The following is a 24,751-nucleotide window of genomic DNA, read 5'->3' on the forward strand; positions in this document are numbered from 1 at the left end:
ATGACTTCGGGCAAAGACTTGAGGCTCTGAAAGCCAGCTTTCCACTGGCTGCTCTAAAGGTCATCTTCCCTACTGGTGCGAGTCTTGCTTTGGGACTGGGGGGTGGGAGGAGCAGGAGAACAAGGGGAGTGATTTCTGTCAATGAAGTTGGCTCCTCCCTCCACTTATCTCTCCCTAGACCAGGCTTTTAAACTGTCCTGCTGAGCTTGAAGACATTCATTTAGCATCTGCCAAGTGTTTTCCTCTGCGCCATTAACAGAGAAAGAGCCTGCTCCCCAAACTGCTTCCCCTACCTGGCCTGGATGACCTGCCACCTCCACTCCTTAAAGAAGCATCTTCAGAGAGGGTGGAAGGGAGGTGGGGACAGAGAGTCATACACAAAGTGGGGGTAGCTGTCACTACTGGACTCTCCCAAGCACTTTCATTCATTCAATCGTATTTATTGAGCGCTTACTGTGTCCGGAGCACTTGGAAAGTCAAATTCGGCTACAGAGACAACCCTTACCCAACAACGGGCTCACAGTCTACAAGATGAGCTTGGCATAGCGGATATAGCACGACCTTGGGAGTCGGAAGGTCATGGGTTCTAATCCCAGCTCCGCCACCTGTCTTTGTGACCTTGGCCAAGTCACTTCACTTCTCTGGGCCTCAGTTATCTCATCTGTAAAATGGTGATTGCGACTGTGAACCCCATATGGGACAAGGGACTGCGTCCAACGCTATTTGCTTAGTGAAGCGGCGTGGCTTAGTGGAAAGAGCCCGGGCTTGGGAGTCTGAGAACGTGGGTTCTGATCCCGGCTCCGCCACTTGTCTGCTGTGTGACCTTGGGCAAGTCACTTAACTTCTCTGTGTCTCAGTTACCTTATCTGTGAAAAGGCGATTAAAAGTGTGAGCCCCACGTGGGACAACCTGATTACCTTGTATCTACACGAGCGCTTAGAACACTGCTTGGCACATAGTAAGCGCTTAAGAAATACTATAATTATTATTATTATTATTGTATCCATCCCAGCGTTTAGTACAGTGCCTGGCACATAGTAAGCGCTTAACAAATACCATTATTAATATTATTACTTGGTACAGTGTTCTGCACACAGTACACGTTCGATAAATACCACTGACTGACCGTGACGACTCTTTCCCTCCGTCTCATCGGCCCCAAACAACGCCCAGTGCCCACAGACAGGGCCGCATTGTAAGAAGTCAGAGCCCTGGGCTGGACCACCTAGTGGGGGTCCCCCCACGCATCACGTGACCTTCGATGACTTCCACACAGGACCACCAGCCAGAATGGCAACGGAGATGCAGAGGAGCTATGGGCGACTTGGAGCTATTGGCTGCTGGGGCCGAAGGTCTTTAATCCGGGCTGGGGAGGAGGAGGGAGCAGGATTTGGGAGGATGATCGGCCCTGAGACTTGCTCTTCGGAAAGTGAAAGCAGGTTGGGGTGTAGTGGGGGTGGAATCCAGTGAGTAAACATACATGTGCCCCCAGACAGGTGTCACTTCTCTACTGCTTAAACATCAAACACACTTTTCCCCTTTCTAGTCAACTATCGGCTTAATGATCTCGCCCAACCTCAGAATCAACAAGATGAAGAGGTAAGGGGTGGGCGGTGATAAGCACGGGTGATTAGCACCTATTTGTGTTTATCACTACTCCTAATTGAGGCTGAGGTTAAGGTCTGAGCCCCCTTTAGAAGCCAGACCAGCTAGCAAGGCTGCCTTGAGAGGCTATTTGAAGAACACCATCTTCAGAACATCCCAGTTTATGACTATATTGGCTAGGTCGGTAGGGTCGAAAGCGGGTGTGATTCTGGAAGTCTGCTGAGGCCCCTGTAAACCCAGGGCCCTGGGATTAACCCCTCTGAGCCTTGCACTATTCCGGCCCTGCCCACAGAACTATCTCTCCACGGTCTAGAGGTCAAACTGTGGTCCGCAGGGGAGTGAGGGCAAGAGAAAGACAGGAGAGAGAAAGAACGAGGGAGAGGCGGAGAGAAAATGAAGTTGAGGCAGCGATAGATACTCACAGCTGGTAGAAGGGCTATCCACGCCATCCAGATCTGCTCTTCGGAAGCCGCGCATGGGGTGGGCCGCGTGCAGGGTGGACTCGATGGCCCTCTCGTGGGCGGTGAGCACAATGGCCGGAGGGCGACCACCGCCGCCCGGGCCCGACAGCGACTGCTGCATGAAGGCCAGCTTGTCTTTGGTTCGCCGCTTCATGTCATCCCACCTGTGCTTAATGTCTTTCACAGAGCGGGGAACCTGGCTGACTGAGGTGATTTTCCGGGCTATGCCTTCCCAGATCTTGTCCCTGTCGGCATGGGATAGCCTCATTGTCTCCCTCCCAAACAGAACGGCTTCGTGGTGGGTCACCTCAGTGACCAGAATGTCCAGCTCCTCCTTGGAGAACTTGGGCTTCCTCTTACGTTCGGTCATGGACGCCATGTTCCTTGGGTTGAATATCCCACAAAGCACAATTGGGTAAATAGAAATCAACGCTGGGGCTCCCTGCCGCTACCTCTCCGCCGCCCGCCCTTGGCCAGGGAACCGGCAGGTGCCTGCTTCTCCCGCTTCCTCACCCGTGGTATTCCCCCCACTTCCCACCGCGCGACGGGCAGGCCGGAGAGTGTCACCGGTTTTTACGGGGACTCGCACGTGGCAGAATGACATGGAGGAGGGAAAACAAAAAAGAAGATATTTATATATGGAGAAGACCGCAGAGGCTTCCGCTCTGTCCGCTGACCGAGGCGCTCTCCGTCCACCCTGCGGTGGGCCGGGGCCGGCCAAGGAGGCACAGCCCGTGGCCCCGGGAACGGCACATAGACGCGGCGCAGTGACGCCTCCTTGGAGACCGGAAAAGAAGATGAGGAGGGAAGCGGCTGCCCGGTTTATACCGAGGGGGGTTCTGGGGAGCGGGGGGTGACACCCAAAGATCTGAGAGTTTGGGAAGTCAAGGTCGGGGGTCGGTTTCTTTACGGAGCAGCAAGCGGCCCAGGGTGGCGTACACAAGTACATTTGCACACAAGTGGGTGAAATAGGTCTAAATGTCTGAGTCCGGGTCCACTGCCAGGTCCTGCGGGCCACACTGCCCATTGACAAGTGCCAGGCACAAACTCAACCCCTCACCCGCCCCCGGCCCGGTCTCTTACACAGGATTCTGGGCCACAGCGTCAGCCCTAGGACATCTCCCTGCCTAGACTGTTTATGTTTTGGGGCCCACTTGGGGGCCTGAAGTTCCAGGGTCCGGTTCGAGAAAGACATGACCATGGGGAAGAAAAAAGCCTTTAGCTTTGTCCAAATGCACAGTGAAGGGCAGGCGGAAACGCAGGTGGAGTGAGTCTGTGCTGAAGAAGCCAAAGATTGCTCCCTAGCATAAAAATACCTTGAACAAGTTGAGGAATGAATGTGGTGCTCAATGCTCCCAAGAGCGCCGTCTCCTCGCAAAACTTAGCAGAACTTAACATCCACCAGAGGGTTAGTCGAGAGGCAGTATGGCTTGGGGCTGATGCGTTCAGTTCTTGGCCCACAGTGCTTACTATAAGGATGATGATAGTGATAATAAAAAACCAAAACTAGACCAGGAGTCAGAAAATATGAATTTAGTGTTGCCCTTGTGAGCCGACCCTAGGCAAGTCACATCCTCGTTCTGCCTCAGACCTCACTACCGCTGAGGAAAGATGAGTAAAAATTCCCTCAAGAGTGCTGGGAGCTCCTGGGAAGACAAGTGCTAAAGAAACACAACAAATATTTAAATGGCAGCTACTCCTTCTTGTTCCTGGTGTGAAATCGGGAGGTGTGAAATGGGCTGGAGTGAGAGCTGGCTTTTCCAACCCACCTCTAATTCCTAGATTTGATGGTGAAGTCCCCTTGCACACCCTGCTAAATCAAGAAGGCTCTCCACCTCTTCCCCAAAGCCACGACCTCTTAATCCTTAAGGATGTCAGAAAACAGTCTGACATGGAACGGTCCAGGCGGGCTCCAGCCACTGAGCCCCAGGTTCTAGGGGTCGGCAGCAGCCCTCGGGGCCCGGGATAGTCAAGGCTGTCCCCAGACCTGCTGAGGAAATTGGGCCCACTGGGAGCCCCCACACCCCCCCATCCTGTGAGAGGGAGAAGCAACTGCAGCACTCGTGAGAGGTCGGGCCCCAGAAACGGCAAGAGGCTTTTTTCAAAACCGTCCACTCCTCAGCTTGGGGCTATTCCAACCAGAGGGTCCTGAAGCAGAAACCACCCCAACGAGCAAGGGCCATGCACACCTGCCCAAACCCATGCACTGGCCCGCTGTGTGACTCTGGACAAGTCTCTGGGCCTTAGTTTCCTCATCTGAAAAATGGGGCAAAGATACCTCTTAGATTGAAGCCCTGTGTGGGACAGGGACTGTGTTTGATCAGATTATCTTGCATTTACCTCAAGACTCAGGCACCTAGGAAGTGTTTAATAAATACTACCATTATTCTTCTTCTGATCAGGTTCAGCCCCAAAGTGACCTCTGGGAGACAGGGAAACTTGGGGGCGAAGGGGGCAGGGGGGCTTGTTTCACACATGCCCAGAAGCACTTTTTCCACTGAAGCACTGTCTGATACACAGACATCAATCCTCTGGAGTCCACATCCTGAAAGGACTGGAGTCCGGGCACAAAGTTCCCTCCAAACTTACAGGATACGAGACCATAGGAGGACCTCCCCGAGCAACAGTGGTTCTCACCTGGCGGGGGGCGAGAGATATTGTGTGTGTGTGTGTGTGTGTGAGAGAGAGAGATCAAGGATGGGGGAAGGGAAATGGACTTCCAGACTGAAGCCCAACTTGACCAGCCTAAGCCAACCCAAGTCCAGTCAAACTACAAAGGCTCTGCCCCGGGGGCCAAATGAGTTCCTACTCAGGACTCTGTCTCCCTGATGCTGAGCCCACTGGACTTTTGGCATCCAGGGGATCCTCCTGTGGCCAAAAAGCCAAAGTCACCCTGCCCCCTAAGCCAAGCTAACCATGGGGTACAAGGCAGAGCTGGGGGCCAGACACTAATCAGACATATCTCAGATATCATATCTCCAGACCACACACACCTTCTCCAAAACAGGGTCCCCAGGCTTTCCTGTAGACTTTCCGCCACGTATGGAATTTGGATTCTTCCCCTGTATTCTCAGGAAGACATACGTTTTAAACAGTTTTATACCTGTTTCTCCTGATGGAGTGGAAGCTCCTTGGGGGTGGCGAATAGGTCAATTCTTTGTGTTGTGTTTTCCCAAGCAACTGATACTGTACCCAGTGGCGCACAAGAAGCACCAGTATTACTACTTCTTCCAGTGAAAATCTACCACTCTGTGGCTTGGGTGTCCCCAAAGGGGTCCAGGGCCTCAGCTTTATCGCCAGTATTCCAGTGACTCCTCTGTGCAGCTGGACACCTCTCAGGGAGGAACGTATCAGCCCTCAATCAACCATATTTATTGGGTACTCACTGTGTTCAAAGCACTGTACTATTAGAGCTTGGGAGAGTACAATATAAACAGAGTTGGTAGATATGTTCCCCACCCACAATGAGTTTACAATCCAGAGGGCTCTTCCCAGTTTAGAGCTGCAGTAGAGTAGAAGTAATCTCAAGAGGAAGCACCTGCCTTACTGAAGAGTCCAGGGCTCTCAGGGGAAATGTGTCTGAGAAGGCTAATGAATTCCCCTCAGCTCCACAGAGGCCCACTCACATTGACATCCCTTGGGTAAAGGCTCAGGGGATCTTTACTATCATACCCAAGCCCCAGGAAGTGAAAATGGCTACAGACAACCTTCTGGGATCTCTGAAGTAAGCTGTAGTCGGAGGGAATCTTAGTGAGATCACCCACCCCTGAGTGCAGACGCAGCGCGAGACCACTACAGCTTCTTGACAGCCATCTTGGATCAGCTCCTCTCAGTCGACAGACAAGCTGAGAGGCAGGGCGTAAAGCTTCATGGACTCTGCCAAGGGAGTTTGAGATTCACCAGCCAGAAACTGTACAGAGCCATTTGGCTTCTGTATTACCTCTAAGGCTCCCTCACCTCACCAGGGGACACTTCGGTTCACTGATTCTGCTGTACATTCAATTATTTATTTTGCCCCCTCTTGCTAAAATATTCTTATGTCTACCTTTCCTATTAGAGTACAAGCTCCTAGAGGACAGGGAACATGCTACCTCTTTGTCTCGTCCTTCCCGGCCACCTAATACAGTGCACTATACCAAGTGGATGGTTAACAAATAGTGCTATTACCACTTCGACAGCTGTTGAGGAACAACCAGAAAGCCAGGACCGTGACGGCTGGGAATGGGCTCCTCCTGGCTCTGAAAGCATCAGCACTGAACACTGGGACAAAGCACACTCAGGGAACTGAAAAAGCTATGAAAGCCACCCTCTCTCTGCCAAATACAGGAACCTCTTTAGCTCCAGAGCCGGTGGGTTTATGTGGAAAGAGTGGTGAGTGGGGAGTGAGTTCCTCAAAGGGAATACCAGAGGGCCGTCCAGTCTGTTAATGGCGTTCCCTAGACCTCAGGAATGATTTACCTATGGAGAGAGCAGCTTAACAATTTGCAAGATATATTTGCTTGTCTGATGTGAGGATCTGAACATCAGAAAGAGGAAGTGTGTGTGTGTGTGTGTGTGTGTGTGTGTGTGTGTGTGGAGGGTGGGGGGGTAAAGCTGTGGGAAAGAGAGAGGACTAGAACTCTTACAGTCAACACAGAATCATTTTCTAGAAAGACAATTTCCTCTTCATTTGTTCGAGGAGCAGCAAAGAAAAAAAGTTAAAATGCAGAGGGAAATTACCATATGAAGTTGTGACCTCCCTCCCCAAACCTGTATGTATTACTACCCATCCATTCTTCCTTTCAGTCATCCCTCCCTCCATACATGCATCCCTCCCTCTCCCCATCCATCCATCAATCATTCCCATGATTCTCTCAATGACTCCATCATGCTGCCGCTAAGGTTGTCAGCAAACTGCAGAGATTGGACCCTTTCAAAAGCATCCACCATCCACCCCAACAGGCAGAACACCCCAGTGGGGTGACCCATCCTGGCCTTGCCAAGATCCCCAGTAAATAGGAGGAGCCATTGCCCATGAGCGAGACAGCCAAGAGGGAAGGTCCGGAAGCCACGGCTTGGATTCCTTTTCCCCTTCCTTTAAAATGAGCTCCAGCTATGGCCTTCCTCTGAAAAGAGATGTCCAGGTGAAAAAGTTCTAGTTCTGATCTGAACCAGCTTTGAAAATATTTTTGAGTATCTGGGGAGGTAAATATCACCGACAGTTTTTTGAACCTCCCTCCCACTATCATTTGAACTGCCAATTACATAGGATCTGCATCATATTTGACACTCTACTGAACTAGAGCAGTGCAACCAACCGAGGTGGGGGCCCAGATATTTTAGCCAGCCATCTATATCTGGGAGAGTGCTGACACCAACTCTGTCGATGCCAGCAGTACCCACATGAGAGAGTAACGGTGGCTTCGGGCATCTTAAGGAAAGGAGACAGTTCTCACCTTTCTCAAAATCTCCTGAATGGAACAAACCAAATACAGCGGCACGGAAAGAACTGGACCACCAAGCAACAGACAAATGAAGCCCAGGCCAGGTCAACCCACGAGGGGTGCAGGCCTCCTCTCTTTGTTAACTCCGCCAATCCAAGAGCCAATTTCAACCCCCTCCCGACCCTGTCCTCCGAGACAAGCTTTGCCTGCTCTAGCCAATTAGTAGCGCAGGTTACGGACAGGAAATACAGAGCAGGAAATTTAAGAGGCATGGACAAACAGGTTGGTGAGGGGTGGGAGAGGCCTCTCCCATGGCATGTCCCATATGGAGACTGAAAGGTTCCACAAGGTAAATAAGCAGAGAGCGGGACTCACCTCATCCAGTTGGCTTTGGTTTCGTCTGTCCCATCGATGGACTTGTAGCGGTTGTTCTTGTCCACGATCTGGAGGGCAAAGAGCAAACACCATGAGAACTTGTGGGCCTACTGGCGTTGGGCCAGAATGGGAGAAGCTTTGGGGGTGGGGAGTCCCAAGATGGGGAACCTACTGCCCCAAGAGACCTGGCTCAGCCCCCACTATGCTATGCAAGACATTGGTCTTTCCCAGGATTTCCCCAGGTCCCTGAATCAAACATCCCGATCCTATTCTGGGCTGGGTCACCCCCATTCCTTTCAGACTCCACTGGAGGAGCCCAGGGGATTCCCAACCTGGGGACCTGATTCCACCGGCAAAGTAGTCTTGCCTTGTGTAGACAGAGCCCTGAGCTGGGAAAGAGAAGATGTAGATCGTAGTTCTGGCTCTGCTTCTGATTCTCTCCAGGAATTGGAAAAAATCAACTCACTCTGTCCCTGTTTTGCCTAGCTTTGTCTAATTGAATACGCCTCATTTGCCACCAATTAGACAACTATAATGATGATGATGATGATGATGATAATCACAATAACTGTGGTATTTGTTAAGTGCTTTACTGCACGGGAGGCTATTTGGACTTTTAATTTACATGGACCACACAGTAATATTGAGTGCAACTGGACAACTGAGTTAGTGGGGTTGCCTTCAGGACACGAAAACAACACCAGGGGCCACAAATAACCATAGCAGCAGAACAAAGCAGTATTGCGGGGGGAGGGGTGTGTGTGTGTGTGTGTGTGTGTGTGTGAGTGAGAAAGAGAGAGAGAGAGAGAGAGAGAGAGAGAGAGAGAGAGAGAGAGAGAGAGCATTGTATGGTTGGGGCAGAGGATTCTTCACCGGCATCACGCATCCATAGGTGAACTTCATCATCAGTGATATCACTTTCAAGTACAGAGGAATATAGGAAGGGATGGAGTTGTGTTTTTTTTTTTAGGCTAGCAGCTTTTTAGACAGGTAAAAACATTCGGCGCTTAGAACAGTGCTTTCCACATAGTAAGCGCTTAACAAATGCTATCATTATTATTATTATTATCCAATTTCACGTTTGCTCGGTTTAAAGGCACACTGCTTTGAACAATGCCTGTTTTCAGAGGACTACTATAGAGAGAGGTTTCTTGGGAATTTGAAGATTTATATGAATGCCAGATTGTAAGCTCCTTGGGGGTAGGAATCAGTCCTAACCGCCCATGAACTCTCCCAAGGGCTTAGTACAATGTTTTACACGGCATTAACAGTGAATAAGAGCTGTGGATTAATATGAGGAATGACATGGGACTCTAACCCCCGGGTGGAGGTTCTCCTGAGCCCTAACCTCGGGTGCACTTCTCAGCACGTCACCTACCCTCTGTGGACCTTCCAGCCCCACCCCCTAGAACCCAGGCCCTCGGAGACCTGCCTTTTGTGGGGGTGGGCAAGAGGACTCACCAGCCAGGAGAAGAAGCCAGCCGACTTGTCCTGGGTGGAGATCTGGCCCTCGTACGGTCCGAAAATGTGTCCTTTGGGGATGACCTCATTCATGCACCGCACGTCGTTCTCCCCGCTGGCCTCTTTGACCACCTCTATGCCAGGTGGGATGGTGAGGGCCGCCCGGTCCGGGATGCCAACGGGCACCGGGGTGTCGGAGACAAAGACGGGGGGGCCGTGGTTCGGGCACTCATCCACAAAGTATTCCTGGCAGGATTCGCAGACTGGAGGCGGAGAGGGCAGGGGTTAGGAAGGATTAGCCACTAGGAAGGAGAAGGTCGAGACTACTAAGCAAACTGAGCACTCACGGTCAAGTCTTCGAGGACCGCTCTATACCTGGCTGGGCCACTCCACCACAAGTCCACAAAGATGCCCCCTAAACTACAGAAAACGTCTAGTCTGGACTTGTGGTCACAGGAGTGCAACAAGTTGGGGGGAGGTATAAAACCAGTCAGAAGGGGGCAGTGGTGTCCTGCGGGCACTAACATCTTTCCCCAATCAGCCCAGGGTCGACACAGATCAGAACCCAGGCTGTGAGGGCTTACGCATCCCCTCTTCCCTCAACAAAAAAGCTCCCTAATGACCTGGAAGAACCCTCACAGAGAGAGAATGAGGTTGTTTGCCCACCCCCCTTCTCTTCCCTGGGGGCACCTCTCTCGCCTTGTGGGGTACAGGTTGGGGGGTGGGGTGCGCACCGCCAACATATACAGATGCAACCACTGAGGCACCATCCTACAGTCACTGAGGCACCATCCTACTGCTCACATAACCTTGCCCTCAACCCCCCGATTCCCCCTCCTCAGGTTCGGTTCCCGCCAGGGAAGGCGAGTCTCGCAACGAAATCTTACTTACACCAGAAATCCACTTGCTGGAAGCTCTTGGACATGATCAAGTCCCTCTTTCCTTTCAGCTTCTTGGGTTCGACTTCCATAGATGAGGGGTCAGGTCTCCCAGAGCTGGTCGGGTGTATGTGTCGGGTGGGGGAAAACAAAAGAGGCCAAGAAGAAGTCACTTGAGAGGGAAAAACAGTATAGAGAGTGAAGCCAGAGGCCAGGAAGTGGAGCTGATCCTGCCTTCAGCCCCACCAGCACTGAACGGATCAATCCTCCCATCTTCCTCACCGGATGCAACCTGCGGATTCAGCCCAGGTTGGCTCCGTGATCGACACGGGGCAGGCCTCATCGTAGCGATGGCCAAGCTAAACTCTGGGAAGGTCACTGGCAGGAGTGAGGGAAGGTCAATCAATCAATCGATGATATTTACTGAGCACCTACTATGTGCAGAGCACCGCACTCAGCACTTGGGAGAGGACAAAACAACAGAGTTGCTAGACCCGTTCCCCGCCCGCAACAAGCTTAGGATCTAGAAGGGAAGGTAGACAGGTAATCTCCCTTAAGGCCCCAGGGAAATGGAGAGATTTGCAGAGCCCAGGGACAGGTGGCTGTCTCACCGAGACATTCATTCATTCAACAGTATTTATTGAGCACTTACTATGTGCAGAGCACCGTACTAAGCGCTTGGAATGTACCGGTCGGCAACAGAACATCCTGAACTCTCAGACCCCGACAGAGGTCGGAGAGGTCAAGGGGCGGAGGGGATGTCTTACCACGGCTGGCCATACTCTTGGTCCCGGTGTGGGGAACAGACCTCCGTCTTCACCGTCACCATCTCCCCCATGGAAGCCTGGGTCTGGGCCAAGCAGTCCTTCAGGTTCTCAGTCATCCTGTTCTGGGCGGGGGTGGGGAAGAAGGGGAATAAAGAAACAGGAGAGAAGGGTGAGCATGGGGGAGAACCCGGAGGTGGGAGGTCTGGTGTCATTACCCTTCTGACTAAACTGCCCCGGGGATCCTCACGGGGAACGGCAACACCTGTTCTCAGACCGAGAGAAGACGCCATTTCCGTCGGGGGCGTCGAATGGCATCACGAGCCCTTTGGGCGCCAGAGGGGTGCTGGGTGGCCCCGCAAGGAGGTTGAGGTGCCAGGCGTCGACACGGCTCAGTCCTGGCCCGTCGTCCTGTTAATTCATTCATTCATTCAATAGTATCTATTGAGCGCTTATTATGTGCAGAGCACTGTACTAAGCGCTCGGAATGTACAAATCAGTAACAGATAGAGACAGTCCCTGCCCTTTATGATGAAGCCTGGAGACAGAGGCGGCCCCATCCGCCGGGACAGAAAGTTGGTCCCCTGGGGGCCGGGACGGCGGAAACCGGAATCCAACCCTAGTCCCCGGGTCCAAAGTCACGGAGTGTCCCTGCCGTGCCGGCTGCCCGGCCGGCACAGAGGGTAGCGGGGGGGCAACGGTGTGGCTTAATGGAATGAGCCCGGGCTTGGGAGTCAGATGTCGTGGGTTCTAACCCCGCCTCTGCCACTTCTCAGCTGTGTGACTTTGGGCAAGTCACTTAACTTCTCTGTGCCTCAGTTACCTCATCTGGAAAATGAGGATTAAGACCGTGAGCCCCACGTGGGACAACCTGATGACCTTGTATCTACCCTAGCGTTTAGAACAGTGCTTGGCCATAACAAGCACTTAAGAAATGCCATTAAAAAAAAAAAATCACCCAGGGCTGGGGGTCAGGACCCATTCCCAGCTCCTCTCCTGACTCCAAGTTGGCTACCTAAGAGGGAGTTGCAGCATCGCCAGCCTGGGTGTGTGTGTGTGGGGGGGGGGGGGATCTCTTAGCACCTTGAGCTCCTGGGAAAGCAAAAGAGGGGCACAGAGCTTGCAGCCGCCCGGAGTGGCAGGGAACTGGGGGTGGGGAGTGTAAGCCCACTGTAAGCCCGTCAAACGGCAGGGACCGTCTCTATCTGTTACCGACTTGTTTATTCCCAGCGCTTAGTACAGTGCTCTGCACATAGTAAGCGCTCAATAAATACTATTGAATGAATGAATGGGAGGAGAGGAGGGGAGGAGGGAGGGAGGGACAGGGACCCAGGCGGTTAGAGAAGCAGCGTGGCTCAGTAGAAAGAGCCCGGGCTTGGTAGTCAGAGGTCATGGGTTCGAATCCCGCTTCTGGCACTTGTCAGCTGTGTGACTTTGGGGAAGTCACTTCATTTCTCTGTGCCTCAGTTACCTCATCTGTAAAATGGGGATTAAGACTGCGAGACCTCCATTGGACAACCTAATCACCTTGTATCCCCTCAGATGCTTAGAACAGTGCTTTGCACATAGTAAGGGCTTAACAAATAATAATAATGTTGGTATTTGTGAAGTGCTTACTATGTGCAGAGCACTGTTCTAAGCACTGGGGTAGACATAGGGGAATCAGGTTGTCCCACGTGGGGCTCACAGGCTTCATCCCCATTTTACAGATGAGGTAACTGAGGCCCAGAGAAGTGAAGTGACTTGCCCATAGTCACACAGCTGACAAATGGCAGAGCTGGGATTCGAACTCATGACCTCTGACTCCAAAGCCCCTGCTCTTTCCACTGAGCCACGCTGATTCTCACTGAGCCACGCTGCTTCTCAATACCATCATCATTATTATTATTGGGCCACAGTCGAGCAGCAGCAACAGGGGGAGGCGGTGCAACAGCGGGGCACAGTCGACCGGGGGTGCCCGCGTCACCTCCGAGCCCCCCGACGGCCCCGATGGCGGTGCCTCCTCCCACTGCCCGGGTACGGCGGGATGTGGGCAGACACGAGGAGGGCATCCCCCACTCCCCACCCCGGATCCCCCTCACCAGGTCCCCGGCGTCCCGAAAAACATGCAGCCCCGGGCCAGAGGGGCACAGTCTGAGGCGGGCACAGTCCAAGGCGGGCACAGCCCGAGTCAGGCACAGCCCAAGGGGCACCGGGGCCAGAGGAAGCAAGGGAGGGAGGAAGGGAAGGGCGAGCGTGGGCACGGGGACCCTGCCTCTCTCTGCCCTTCACTAACCTCGAGGGCCAGGGGGCTCCATGCCCGGCAGGCTCCGTGCCCGGCCGGCCGCCTCCCCCGGGGTCCAGGGTGGCACCGTGGCTTGCGGTCGCCTCCAGCCCCCAGGAGGGTGGGCGAGGTGTTCTCTCCCGCCGGTGCGGGTCTGGGTGTGGATCCCGGAGCCCCGCTTGGAGAAGCTGCTCCTAAGCAGAGGAGGCCGGCCGGCTGGCGGCTCGCCACCGGCCTGCAGATTTCCCCCCTGGCCCTGGACATTCATTTCTATTTATTGAGCGCTTACTATGTGCAGAACACTGTACTAAGTGCTTGGAATGTACAATTTGGCAACAGACAGACAATCCCTGCCCAATGACGGGCTCACAGTCTAATAGCGTGGGCTGGTGGCGACAGCACGGGCTGGGGAGTCGGGGGACGGGGGTTCTAATCCCACCTCCGTCACCGGGCTGCCGGGTGAACTTGGACAAGTCGCTTCACTTCTCTGGGCCTCAGTTACCTCATTGGGAAAATGTTGTGAGCTCGTTATTGGGCAGGGATTGTCTCTGTCGGTTGCCGAATTGAACATTCCAAGCGCTTAGTACAGTGCTCTGCACAGAGTAAGCACTCAATCAATATGAATGAATGAATGAATAATAATAATAATAACAGTTGTATCTGTTAAAAGCTTACCGTACTAAGCGCTGGGATAGATGCAAACAAAGCGGGTTGGACACAGTCCCTGTTCCACAAGGGGCTCACGGTCTCAATCCCCATTTGACAAATGAGGGAACTGAAGCACGGTGCTCTGCACATACTAAGCTCTCAATAAATACGACTGGATGTGAGGTGACTTGCCCAAGATCGCACAGCAGACAGGTGGCAGTGCCTGGATTAGAATCCATAATAATAATAATAATAATAATAATAATGGCATTTGTTAAGTGCTTACTCTGTGCCAAGCACTGTTCTAAGCGCTGGGGGGATAGAAGGTAATCAGGTTGTCCCAGGTGGGGCTCACAGTCTTAATCCCCATTTTTCAGATGAGGGAACTGAGGCACAGAGAAGTTAAGTGACTTGCCCAAACTCTCACAGCTGATAAGTGGTGGAGCAGGATTAGAACCCACGACCTCTGACTCCCAAGACCGTGCTCTTTCCACTGAGCCACGCTATGATCTTCTCTCAGGCCCATGCTCTATGCACTATGCCATGCTGCTTCTCATAATGATGGCATTTGTTAAATCTTACTACTTTCTATGCGCTGGGAGAGATATAAAGTAATAATAATAATAATGGCATTTGTTAAGTGCTTACTGTGTGCGAAGCACTGTTCTAAGCGCTGGAGTAGATGCGGAGTAATCAGGTTGCCCCATGTGAGGCTCACAGTCTTAACCCCCATTTTTACAGATGAGGTCACTGAAGCACAGAGAAGTTAAGTGACTTGCCCAAACTCGCACAGCTGACAAATGACGGAGCAGGGATTAGAACCTACGACACATACAAGACTGTGAGCCCCACCTGGGACAACCTGATTACCTTGTACCTACCCCAGTGCTTAGAACAGTGCTTGGCACATAGTAAGTGCTTAAATACCATTATCATTATTATTATCCCTCACTTGATGGGAGTCTCTGCCCCACCTCAGAGCATCCCTATTTCAAGATCTACCCCCTGCATCCAAAGAATGGAAATTCCATAAACTAGACATCGGGGTGCCGGGATGGACGATGGGGACTGAGCCTTGAATGGCTTTTTGAGCTCCTACAGTCCTTGGCACATAGTAAGTGCTTTACAAATGCCATAATTATTATTATTATCCCTCACTTGATGGGAGTCTCTGCCACTTCAATGTCTACCCCCCAACCTCCCGCATCCAAAGAACGGAAATTCTGTCAACTAGTTGTTGAGGCGTCGGGATGGTCAGTGGGGGCTGAGCCTCAAACGGCTCTTTGAGCTTCTACTTTGCTGGCATATTAAGTGCTTAATAAATACGACAATTATTATGTCAGCACTATGTCCGCCCAAGCGCGGGGGGGGGGGTCTTGGGGACAGGTTGGCCTGGAAGCAAGGGGACTGTCGTCACGTGTCCCCAAAGTCCGGCATTACCCATGAGCAGATGGGGAGGTCTGAAGAAGTTTCTATTTGCAAACTCTTCAGGTTTCTGCTCCACTCCACCGGTGTCAGGGTCTCGGTGTTCAAGGTACTCTATCTGGGAAGCTTGGCCCTCTCCGGAGAATCCTTCTTTCATCTCCAAGTGAAAGAAACATTCACATTCGACAGACCACCACCCTCCCCATCTTCAAAGCCCTACTAAAATTACATCTCCTCACAAGGTCTTCTCTGACTCATCTCCCCACCCCATATCCCTCCCTACTGCGTCACCTATGCACTTGAGTCCGCACCCCCTAAAGCTCAACCCACCTCCTGCCCGTCACAGCACTTACATACATAACACTATATTCAGTTGCCTCTCCTACCTGTAATTTATTTTACTGTCTGGTTGCCTGGTTAAATCGCAGGTTCCTCGAAGGCAGGGAGTGTGTCTTTTCTCCCAGGGCTCAGGACAGTGCTCTACAAAAAGTAAGCGCTCAGTAAATACCAACTAAGCGCTTGGGAGAATACAATATAACAGAGTTGGTGGACATGTTCCCTGCCCTCAAGGAGCATGCGGTTGGGGAGGGAGAGACAGACAAAAATATCAATAAATACATAGACTATGGATACGTGCATAAGTGCCGTGGGGCTGAGGGTGGGGTGAACAAAGGGGGCAAATCCAAGGGCACCCTGGACCGATAAGACGCATTTTCTGAGGAGGTGACTCATTAAATACTAGGGCTTACTCCTCAGTAGTTCCCGGAATATTTTCCACAGGGTAGTTTTCCTCCTGCCCCATCCTGCTGGTTCTGGCTGCCAAGGAGAGGTGGTTTAAGGTCTGAAGGAGGTCCTGAAATCATATAACTGAGACATCGACCATGGGGCATGGAATGGTAAGGCATTCCATGGCAAGAAGTAGCATGGCCTAGCAGAGCATAGGACATGGGCCTTGGAGTCAGAAGGACCTAGGTTCTAATCCTGTGACCTGGGGCAAGTTACTTAACTTCTCTGGGCCTCAGTCACCTCACCTGTAAAATAGAGATTAAGAACGTGAGCCCTATTTGGGATAGGGACTAATGTCCAATCCAATTAGCTTGTCTCTTAGTACAGTGCCTGGCACATTGTAAGTACCTAACAAATACCATTAAAAAAAAAAAGGGCAAGTTACTGGGTCCCAACTTAATAATAATAATGTTGGTATTTGTTAAGCGCTTACTATGTGCAGAGCACTGTTCTAAGCGCTGGGATAGATACAGGGTCATCAGGTTGTCCCACGTGAGGCTCACGGTTAATCCCCATTTTACAGATGAGGTAACTGAGGCACAGAGAAGTTGAGTGACTTGCCCACAGTCACAGAGCTGACAAGTGGCAGAGCCGGGAGTCGAACCCATGACCTCTGACTCCGAAGTCCAGGCTCTTTCCACTGAGCCACGCTGCTTCCCATGTCCCTGGGGTGAAGCCTCACCTCTTCTTGTGCCTCACTTTGTCCCACACTATGAAACCGGGATAACCGCTCCTGCTTTCTCCCTTCTAGGAACAGTGGTGTAAATGGGTTTTGGAGCACATCTCCCGTGCCGTTCGCTTGAACCTTGCTCCTTGTACCTACTGCCCCATTGGGTGCGGGCCTGGCAGGGCCCAGAGAGCAAAAATGGCTCTGCACCAATAACTAGCATTATAACCACTTCCCTTGCACAGGTTCTCGGTCCTGAAACCTTCATGCTTGGAATGTGGGTCGTCCATCTTTTACAGTGGAAGACGCCATCATCATCATCCCCACAACGTAGCTGAGTTTCTTAGAGATAGGTTTCACAGAAATACAAAACATTCCCGGGATTTTTTTACTTCGGTGTTTTGGGCTACCATGTTCACGCTAAAGAACTCACATATGTGCACAAGTAAACAACCGTTACTTTGCACATGTGTGTTTACAAATACTAGTCACTTGCCCAGGGTGAGGCATAACACAAGTGAGAAGAGGGGGAAAGAAAATCACATTTACAGAACCAAAGAATGTATGAAATGTCAATAATCTTTTTCTGCCAGTGCCTGTTGGGTGATGTTGGGCAAGTCACTTCACTTCTCTGTGCCTCAGTTAACTCATCTGGAACTCATATCTCCTACTTAGACTGTGAGCCCCATGTGTCCAACCCGATTAACTTGTATCTATTCCAGCATTCAGAATAGTCCTTGAAACACAGGAAGTGCTTAACATATATTATAACAATAATAATAATAATAATATAGCAAAGTGATGCTTGTTCTTCGAACCACCTGTTTTAAGAATCAATCAACGGCATTTATTGAGCAATTATTACGTGGAGAGCACGGACTTGCATAGACCTTTCCTAATTTTTCCATCTAACTTCATCAAGGATATATTTTCCATGGCTCATTATGTGACATTCTCGAGCCTACTTACCCCTCTAGTAACCTGTCCCTCCTCCATGAATTTATCCTAGCCCTTTCAGAACCTACTGATAGTTTCTAGTTCCACAAGTTCCCATGGTAATAAATTCCATATGTTGACTAGGCATTGGAAAAAGTATTTTTAAAATTACACTTTATTCGGTAATTGATTTTTCTACTGGTTACTTCCTAAAGGAAGAGATGGCTTCTTTTAAAAAATGGTATTTGTTAAACGCTGTAACTGATCCATCACTGATCTAAGCACTGGGGTAGATACAAATTCATCAGGCTGGATACAGACTCTGTCCCGCATGACGCTCACAGTCAAGTAGGAGTGAGAACGGAGAAGCTAAGTGTCTTGCCCAAGGTCACACAGAAGACAAGTGGCGGAGTCAGGATCAGAACTCAGCTCCTCTGGATCCCAGTCTCATGATTTATCCCTAGGCCACATTGTTTTCCATGCTGCTAGTGAGCTACTTAGTTTTTGGTACTTCGCTGAATTTATCCAGCATTATTTTCCAAAATGTTTTCACATGGATCATCTTATTTTGTCCTCACCACATCCCCATGAGGTAGGGAGGGACTGATGAGAAAACTGAGGCAGGCGCAGAGAGGTTAAGAGTCTTGCCCAAATGAACACAGCAAGTCAGTGTTAGAACTGGGAAAGAATCCAGCTCTCCTGAAACCAAACCTTGAACTTTTTCCATTAGAAAAAAGTGTGTATGATTCCAAGCTGGAATCGGATTCTCTCTCTCTCTCTCTCTCTCTCTCCTCTCTCTCTCACACACACAGTAAGGAAAAGAGAGAGAAACCCAAACAGTTCCTTGAGGTCTGATGTTGCCTGAAAGTCTAGATCCTAGTTTAAATGGCATCAGGCCTCAAGAGAGATATTAGACTGAGGTTCACGCAACCGAGAAGCCGCATGGCCTAGTGGATACAGCACAGGCCTGGGAGTCAGAAGGACCTGGGTACTACTGCCGGTTCCACCGCTTGTCTGCTGTGTGACCTTAGGCAAGTCACTTCACTTCTCTGTGCCTCAGTTACCTCATCTGTAAAATGGGGATTAAGACTGAGCCGCAGTCCAACCTGATTACCTTGTATCTACAACAGCACTTTGACCACTGCCTGGCACAGAGTAAGGGCTTAACAAATACCATAAAAAAACAACAGAGCAATGAGGGTGGCCAATTCCATCTACAGCCGATCGGTCCCCTGTTCAGTCCTTATGCCAGTGTCCCTCGGCCATAGCTCCTAGCGCCACGTTCTGGGGCTTTAAACGCATTAAAGCAGGGAATGTGTCTACCAACTCTGTTGAACTGTATCCTTCCAAGTGCTTGGAACAGTGCTCTGCGCTCAGTACATGCTCAGTACAAATCGTCGATCGATTGGAAGCCGCCCCCTGTGTTCATGTGGACCTGGGAGGGGCGTGCAGAGGCTCTGGAGCAAGTTGGGAGGAGGGGAGCAAAAGTAGATACATTTATTTAGATCCCACTTGGTGTGGTGCCCTGTGTTAAGCACTTGGGGAGTGCCCAATAACGAAGTGAGGAGCTTATGTTCCACTGGGGGAGACTAACATACAAACATTTCCAATACTCTCAGAATAAATATACTGCAGAAACTTATATCCATGAATACTAAGGAAAGTGTAAAAGGGCCAGGGGTCCCCCCGAGAAAATCACTGGACAAATTTGATACACCACGGCAAAATGGGGCATATGATATCATCACGTTCCTAGCATGCGGCATTGGCATCTCCTTGTCCGGTATCTGTCAGAGGCCACCCTAATGCTATGCCAGGCTTTTCATTTACCTTCTGATGGTGACGCACTCCGGGAACCTCTTTTGCTGGGGGCTCCGGGAACCCAAATAGAGACTTTTGCTTGGGGGAGGCATGAAGATTGAGCCCGGAGGTGGGAGCCAAGAGCCCCAGAGGTTCCTTTTCCTCCACCACCCCTCACTTTCTCCTTTGTTAAAATGAGGAACTTGTCTTTGCTCTTTGTTTCCCTGCCCTTCAGAGCAGGAAGCGGTGCTGAGGAATCAAGGTACAGGCAGATCTTCCTCTTGAAGGCCATTCAGGAGCCGAGAGGGTTAAGGCAATGTGGGCTGGAGGCACATCAGTTCGCCTCGTCTTGGGCGAATCCTGCCAGGAGTTTTTTCCAGGCTGGGCTAACCCAAACTGACATTCAAGGGACTGGGAGGCCCTAGGGGGAAGGAACTGAGGGGAGAGGGAGGAGGCGGCAGCGGGGAGTGGGTTTCCGGGGCCAGCGTCTGGCATTATAAGAGCAACATGCAAATTATATGCAAAAGAACATGCAGCATTTGGTAACAGAACTGCAGCCCTGCTGGTGAGCCCAAAGGATTGGCTCAGACACAAGGAAGCTCTGCCTGGGTATCCCATGCCAGCCGGCTCCTCGGTGTCTGGAGACACAGAGATTAGGCAAGGAAACACGGCGACGAGGGGGAATGCCGGAGCCTGGTTCCGTGGAGTGGGAGAGCAGATGTAGCCCAGGACTCCAGAATTCCACTTTCAGGAGCTCTGGGGAAGCCTGGACACACCTCACCCCAATGGAGCTAGGAGGGAGAATCCCTATGGGACGGGCTGGGGGAGGCAGGACCCCCAGGGAATGGGGTAGGGGGAAGCAGGGACCCCAGTCAATGGGGTAAGGGGAAGTGAGACCCCCAAGGAACGGAGGGGGGAAGTGGAGACAGGACCCCCAGGGAATGGGGCGAGCGGATGGAGAAACAGCTTGACGAAGTTTCTGTTAGTACTGCTGGGTTTTGCTTTTGCGTGCCTAACTACAACATTTTCTATTTACACAAAGCCTTGTGATGAGTCATTTTCAATCAATCCATGGTATTTATTGAATACTTACTGGGTACAGAGCACTGCACTAAGCCCTAGGGAGAGTACAATAGCAAGTAGACATGATCCCTGCTTTCCAGGAGCTTATAATCTAACAGGGGAAAAAGACATTGAAAAATTACAGGTAAAGGAAGCAACCAAGTACGAAGATTTGTTTATAAAGGCTGGGGGCGGGGAAGGAGTGAGTAACTCGGTGCTTAGGGAGGGAGCCCCTCATGAGCAGGGAACGGGTCTACCAACTCTGTCATACTGTACTCTCCCAAGCACTTAGTACAGTGCTCTGCACTCGGTAAGCACTCAATAAATATGACTGATTGAGGACTCAAGTGTACAGGAGATGCAACAGGGAGGGAAAATTGGGAAGGGAGATGAGAGATGAGTCAGGAAAGGTTTCCTGCAGGAGATGTGATTTCAGTAGGGCTTTGGAGTTGGGGAGAGCTTTGGGCTACTAGAGGTGAAGAGGGAGGGAGTTCTTGGCAGGAGGGTGAGCATTTTATGGGCCATTCCTCCTCCCAGTGGCCCCCACTTACTCCATTTTACAGAGCCCAGAGAGGCGAAAGGTCATGTTCAAAGACGAGAACCCGGTGGACCTAGAGTCTTGCCAGGGCCGGCTCCTGGACTGCATTAGCCCTTGAGCTCCAGGCCAATGGGGAAGAAGGTCGAGAGAGGTCATCTGCATGCAGGAGGGGAAAGGAAAGAGGGGGGAAGACCATCTGTGTTCTCAGTCCACACCCAGCTCTTAGGTCCAATTTGTAGACCTGGAGAAGACCCAACCGGTTTGTCTCTTGACCACCCCCAGGGACCCAAGGGCTCCAGAAGTCACAGTGAGCAGCAACTTACCTAGCCACAGCCAAACCCAACTGAGATAAGGGGGCACCCAGGCTGGGGGGCAGGGGACCACGGAAAGAGGGGCAGGCGGACAGGGAAGAAGAAACAGTTGTGGGGGAGATGGGAAAGATAGAGGGGGCAGAGAAGAAGAGACAGAAAGGACGTTCTGAACTGGTAAATTGAGGTTGTCATGGCAAGGTGGGCAAAGAAGGCAACCGGTGAGAGGTCAAGAGAGAGGCTGGCTGTCAACAACCAAACTGGTTTATCCCACTTAGCTACCACTGCCTCAGTATCTGCCCTTCAATTCAATCAAGCTTTACCCCCTGGCAAAAAGACCTCTCAAACCAAACTCTCAAATACTTTCTCGGATTTTTTACTTTCCTTTTTCTTTTAAATGGTACTCGTTAAGTGCTTACTATGTATTGGGCTTTGTACTAAGCACTGGGGTAGATTCAAGCTAATCAGGTTGGACAAAGTCTGAATCTCATGTGGGGTTCACAGTCTTCATCCCCATTTTACAGAGGAGGTAAAAGAGGCGCAGAGAAGTTGAGTGACTTGCCCAAGCTCATACAGCAGACTAGTGGTGGAGCTGGAATTAGAAACTAGGTCCTCAGATTCCCAGGTCTGGGCGCTTACCACTATACCACACTGCTTCTCTTGGTCCCGATCATACTTCTCGTTTGTGGGTAGGGCCTAACCTAAGTCCTAAGCCTGTGGGAAAGAAAAATGCCCCTTCTTTTTTGACCAAAACCTAAGTACTGGAGTGGGGGAGGGAAGATGGTAATAATAATAATAATAATAATAATGGCATTGTTAAGTCTGTGTCAGGCACTGTACTCAGAAATGGGGCAGATATAAAATAATCAGGTTGAATACAGTTCCTGTTCCACATGGAGCTTCCAATCTAAGTAGAATACTACCCAACTTATTCATTGTGGAATCAAGACAAAGTGACCAGCATCTTCTGGCCACCTCCCAGCTCAAACCTTCCAATGTCCCTGCTCCTCCAGGGTGAGTTAACCCTGAGGAGCTTCAACCTCTGATCACAGTACCAGTGCTTGGATTCAGATAAGATGAAGAGACAGGAGCAGGCATTATCATGGGGCTGGCCAGTTTGGGGTGAACAACTTCAACACCCCCTTCCCCATCTCCGGCCACTGACACGGAGAAGAAACCTGTATGTCACTGATGAGGGGGCCATCCGCCTGGTTTTCTACCAGAAATCTGGTTTGCAGTTGATTTTTCCCTTGCTCAGTACAAGTGGGCCTCCGCATGCCGTTAGGTCCAGTCTTTTCATTTTGAACTCTCAGCCTCCCTCCACCACAGGCCAGAAATGGCCTGGGGGTTCCCAGAGAACTGAGAGGGGAATGCCATGGCCCTGGGGAAAAGGGAGAGGCCAGTGTTCTCCCTGGGATGTGCTCTAGCCTCTGGGTGGTTCGGTGAAAGCTTCTCTAGGACAATATCATGCTACATCTGTGTTAATTCTGGGTCAGCAAAGGCCCGGCCGGGCTCCGGAAGTTCTGTCAGAAGCAGAATCAACGCCAATAGTCTCTGGCACCCCAATCCTTGTACTCCCCAAATTGTAATAATAATAATAATGATTGTGGTATTTGTTAAGCGCTTATTATGTGCCAAGCACTGTGCTAAGCACTAGGATAAATACAAGCCAATCAGATTTGAAACAGTCTTGTCCCACCAGGGGCTCACAGTCTTAATCCCCATTTTGCAGATGAGGGAAACGAGGCACAGAGAAGTGAAGTGACTTGTCCGCGGTCACAAAGCAGACGAGTGGTGGAGCCGGAATTAGAACCCATGTCCTTCTGACTTCTAGGCCCGTGCTCTATCCACTAGGTTATGGGTCGAAGTCAACTACCCCGGACCATTCCCTACCTCCTAACTGATCTCGCAAAATTTCTGTACTTCTTCAGGAAGTAGAGAACATCAAACATCACCGTATTCAACCCCACCAAGTTGGTTGGTACTGAACGTTCTTCCATTTACAGATGAGGAAATTGAGGCCTAGAGATTAGAAGAGCCGCTGTGCTGGACCCAGAACTGGTCTCGGGACTCTCCCCAAGCCATTAATAACACTCCTACTCCTACTAATGATCATATTAAACCCTTACTAGGGACCCAGCACTGTGCTAAGCACTGGAGTGGATACAAGATAATCAGATCAGACGTAGTCCCTGTCCCACATGGGGCTCACAAGCTCAAGGAGAAGGTGGCAGGGGGAGGAGAATAAGTATTTCATCCTCATGAGGAATCGGAGACACAGAGAAGTTAAGTGACTCGCCCAAGGTCACACTACAGTGACAGGGCTGGGCTTAGTATCGGAACCTCCTGACTCCCAGTCCTGGGCCTGTTCCACTAGACCGTGTTCGGTTTTCCCTTACAAACACGGAGCAAAGGAGGAACTTTAGAGAAAACGGAGATTTTCAGGTTGAAAGCTCCCTCTTTTTGAGACCCTTTCAGAGTTCAGTCCCTGAAGGATTTGCCTAACAGAAAGAGCCTGGGCCTGGGGGTCAGAGGACCTGGGTTCTAATTCCGGCTCTGCCACTTGCCTGCTGGGTGACCTTGAGCAATCACTTAACTTCTCTATGCCTCCGCTGCCTCATCTGCAAAATCCTCCTCCTTCTGACTTAGACTGCGAGCCCTCTGAGAGACAGGGGCTGTGTCCAACCTGATTATCTTCTCTCTACCTCACTGCTTAGCACGGCTTAGTGGAAAGAACAGGGGTTTGGGAGTCAGAGGTCATGAGTTCTAATCCTGCCCCTGCCACCTGTCAGCTGCATGACTTTGGGCAAGTCACTTAAATTCTCTGGGCCTCAGTTCCCTCATCTGTAAAATGGGGATTAAGATTGTGAGCCCCAAGTGGGACAACCTGATTACCTGGTACCTACCCCAGCGCTTAGAACAGTGCTTGGCACATAGTAAGTGCTTAACAAATACCATTATTATTATTAACAAATACCATATAAATACCCCAATTATTATCAGTATTATTATCATCATCACTGCAGAGGAGGGAGAAGAAATAGAAAGGGCAGACTGTGAAATAAATCTTCGGTCAAAACCTAGGGTGCGGTCCAGTTCTCTCAGGACAGAGTACAGAACTCTGTGGAAAAGTGGCCACCTGTTCGACCAGGACAGTGACCCCAGATGGCCCCAACCTCCTACCTATGCTGAGGCGGTTGGCTAAACCAAGGTCGGTCAAGTAGTCCCCCTCAGCGCTGAGAGGACTTGCCTGAACTCTGGGGAGGCCTGTCAACTACCAGTTGTGGAGGGGCTTAGGCAGCCTGGGGTCTCCTCAGGCAGTGCAGGAGTGACCCCCACGAGCGTGGACTG

General features: G+C 51.0%; 1 protein-coding gene across 5 annotated transcripts in view; it reads right to left on the reverse strand.

Annotated features, from left to right (window-relative positions):
• PRDM11 (PR/SET domain 11) overlaps window positions 1-24,751 on the reverse strand; it is a 73,951-nt gene that overhangs the window by 23,633 nt on the left and 25,567 nt on the right. For 3 of the 5 annotated variants that reach the window (XM_029059961.1, XM_029059957.2, XM_039911421.1), the window contains exons 2-5: window positions 10,971-11,092; window positions 10,217-10,320; window positions 9,326-9,588; window positions 7,865-7,932 (exon numbers count right to left, since the gene is read on the reverse strand). In XM_029059961.1, coding sequence (XP_028915794.1) covers window positions 7,865-7,932; window positions 9,326-9,588; window positions 10,217-10,320; window positions 10,971-11,086 — 551 coding nt within the window. In that variant the 5' untranslated portion in view covers window positions 11,087-11,092. Of the gene's footprint in view, window positions 1-2,027; window positions 2,450-7,864; window positions 7,933-9,325; window positions 9,589-10,216; window positions 10,321-10,970; window positions 11,093-24,751 lie in introns of all 5 variants that reach the window. The other 2 variants (XM_039911422.1, XM_029059960.2) reach the window with 2 other exon arrangements.

The sequence above is a fragment of the Ornithorhynchus anatinus genome, chromosome 3 (assembly GCF_004115215.2).
Source record: "Ornithorhynchus anatinus isolate Pmale09 chromosome 3, mOrnAna1.pri.v4, whole genome shotgun sequence".
In the NCBI taxonomy this organism is placed as follows: Eukaryota; Metazoa; Chordata; class Mammalia; order Monotremata; family Ornithorhynchidae; genus Ornithorhynchus; species Ornithorhynchus anatinus.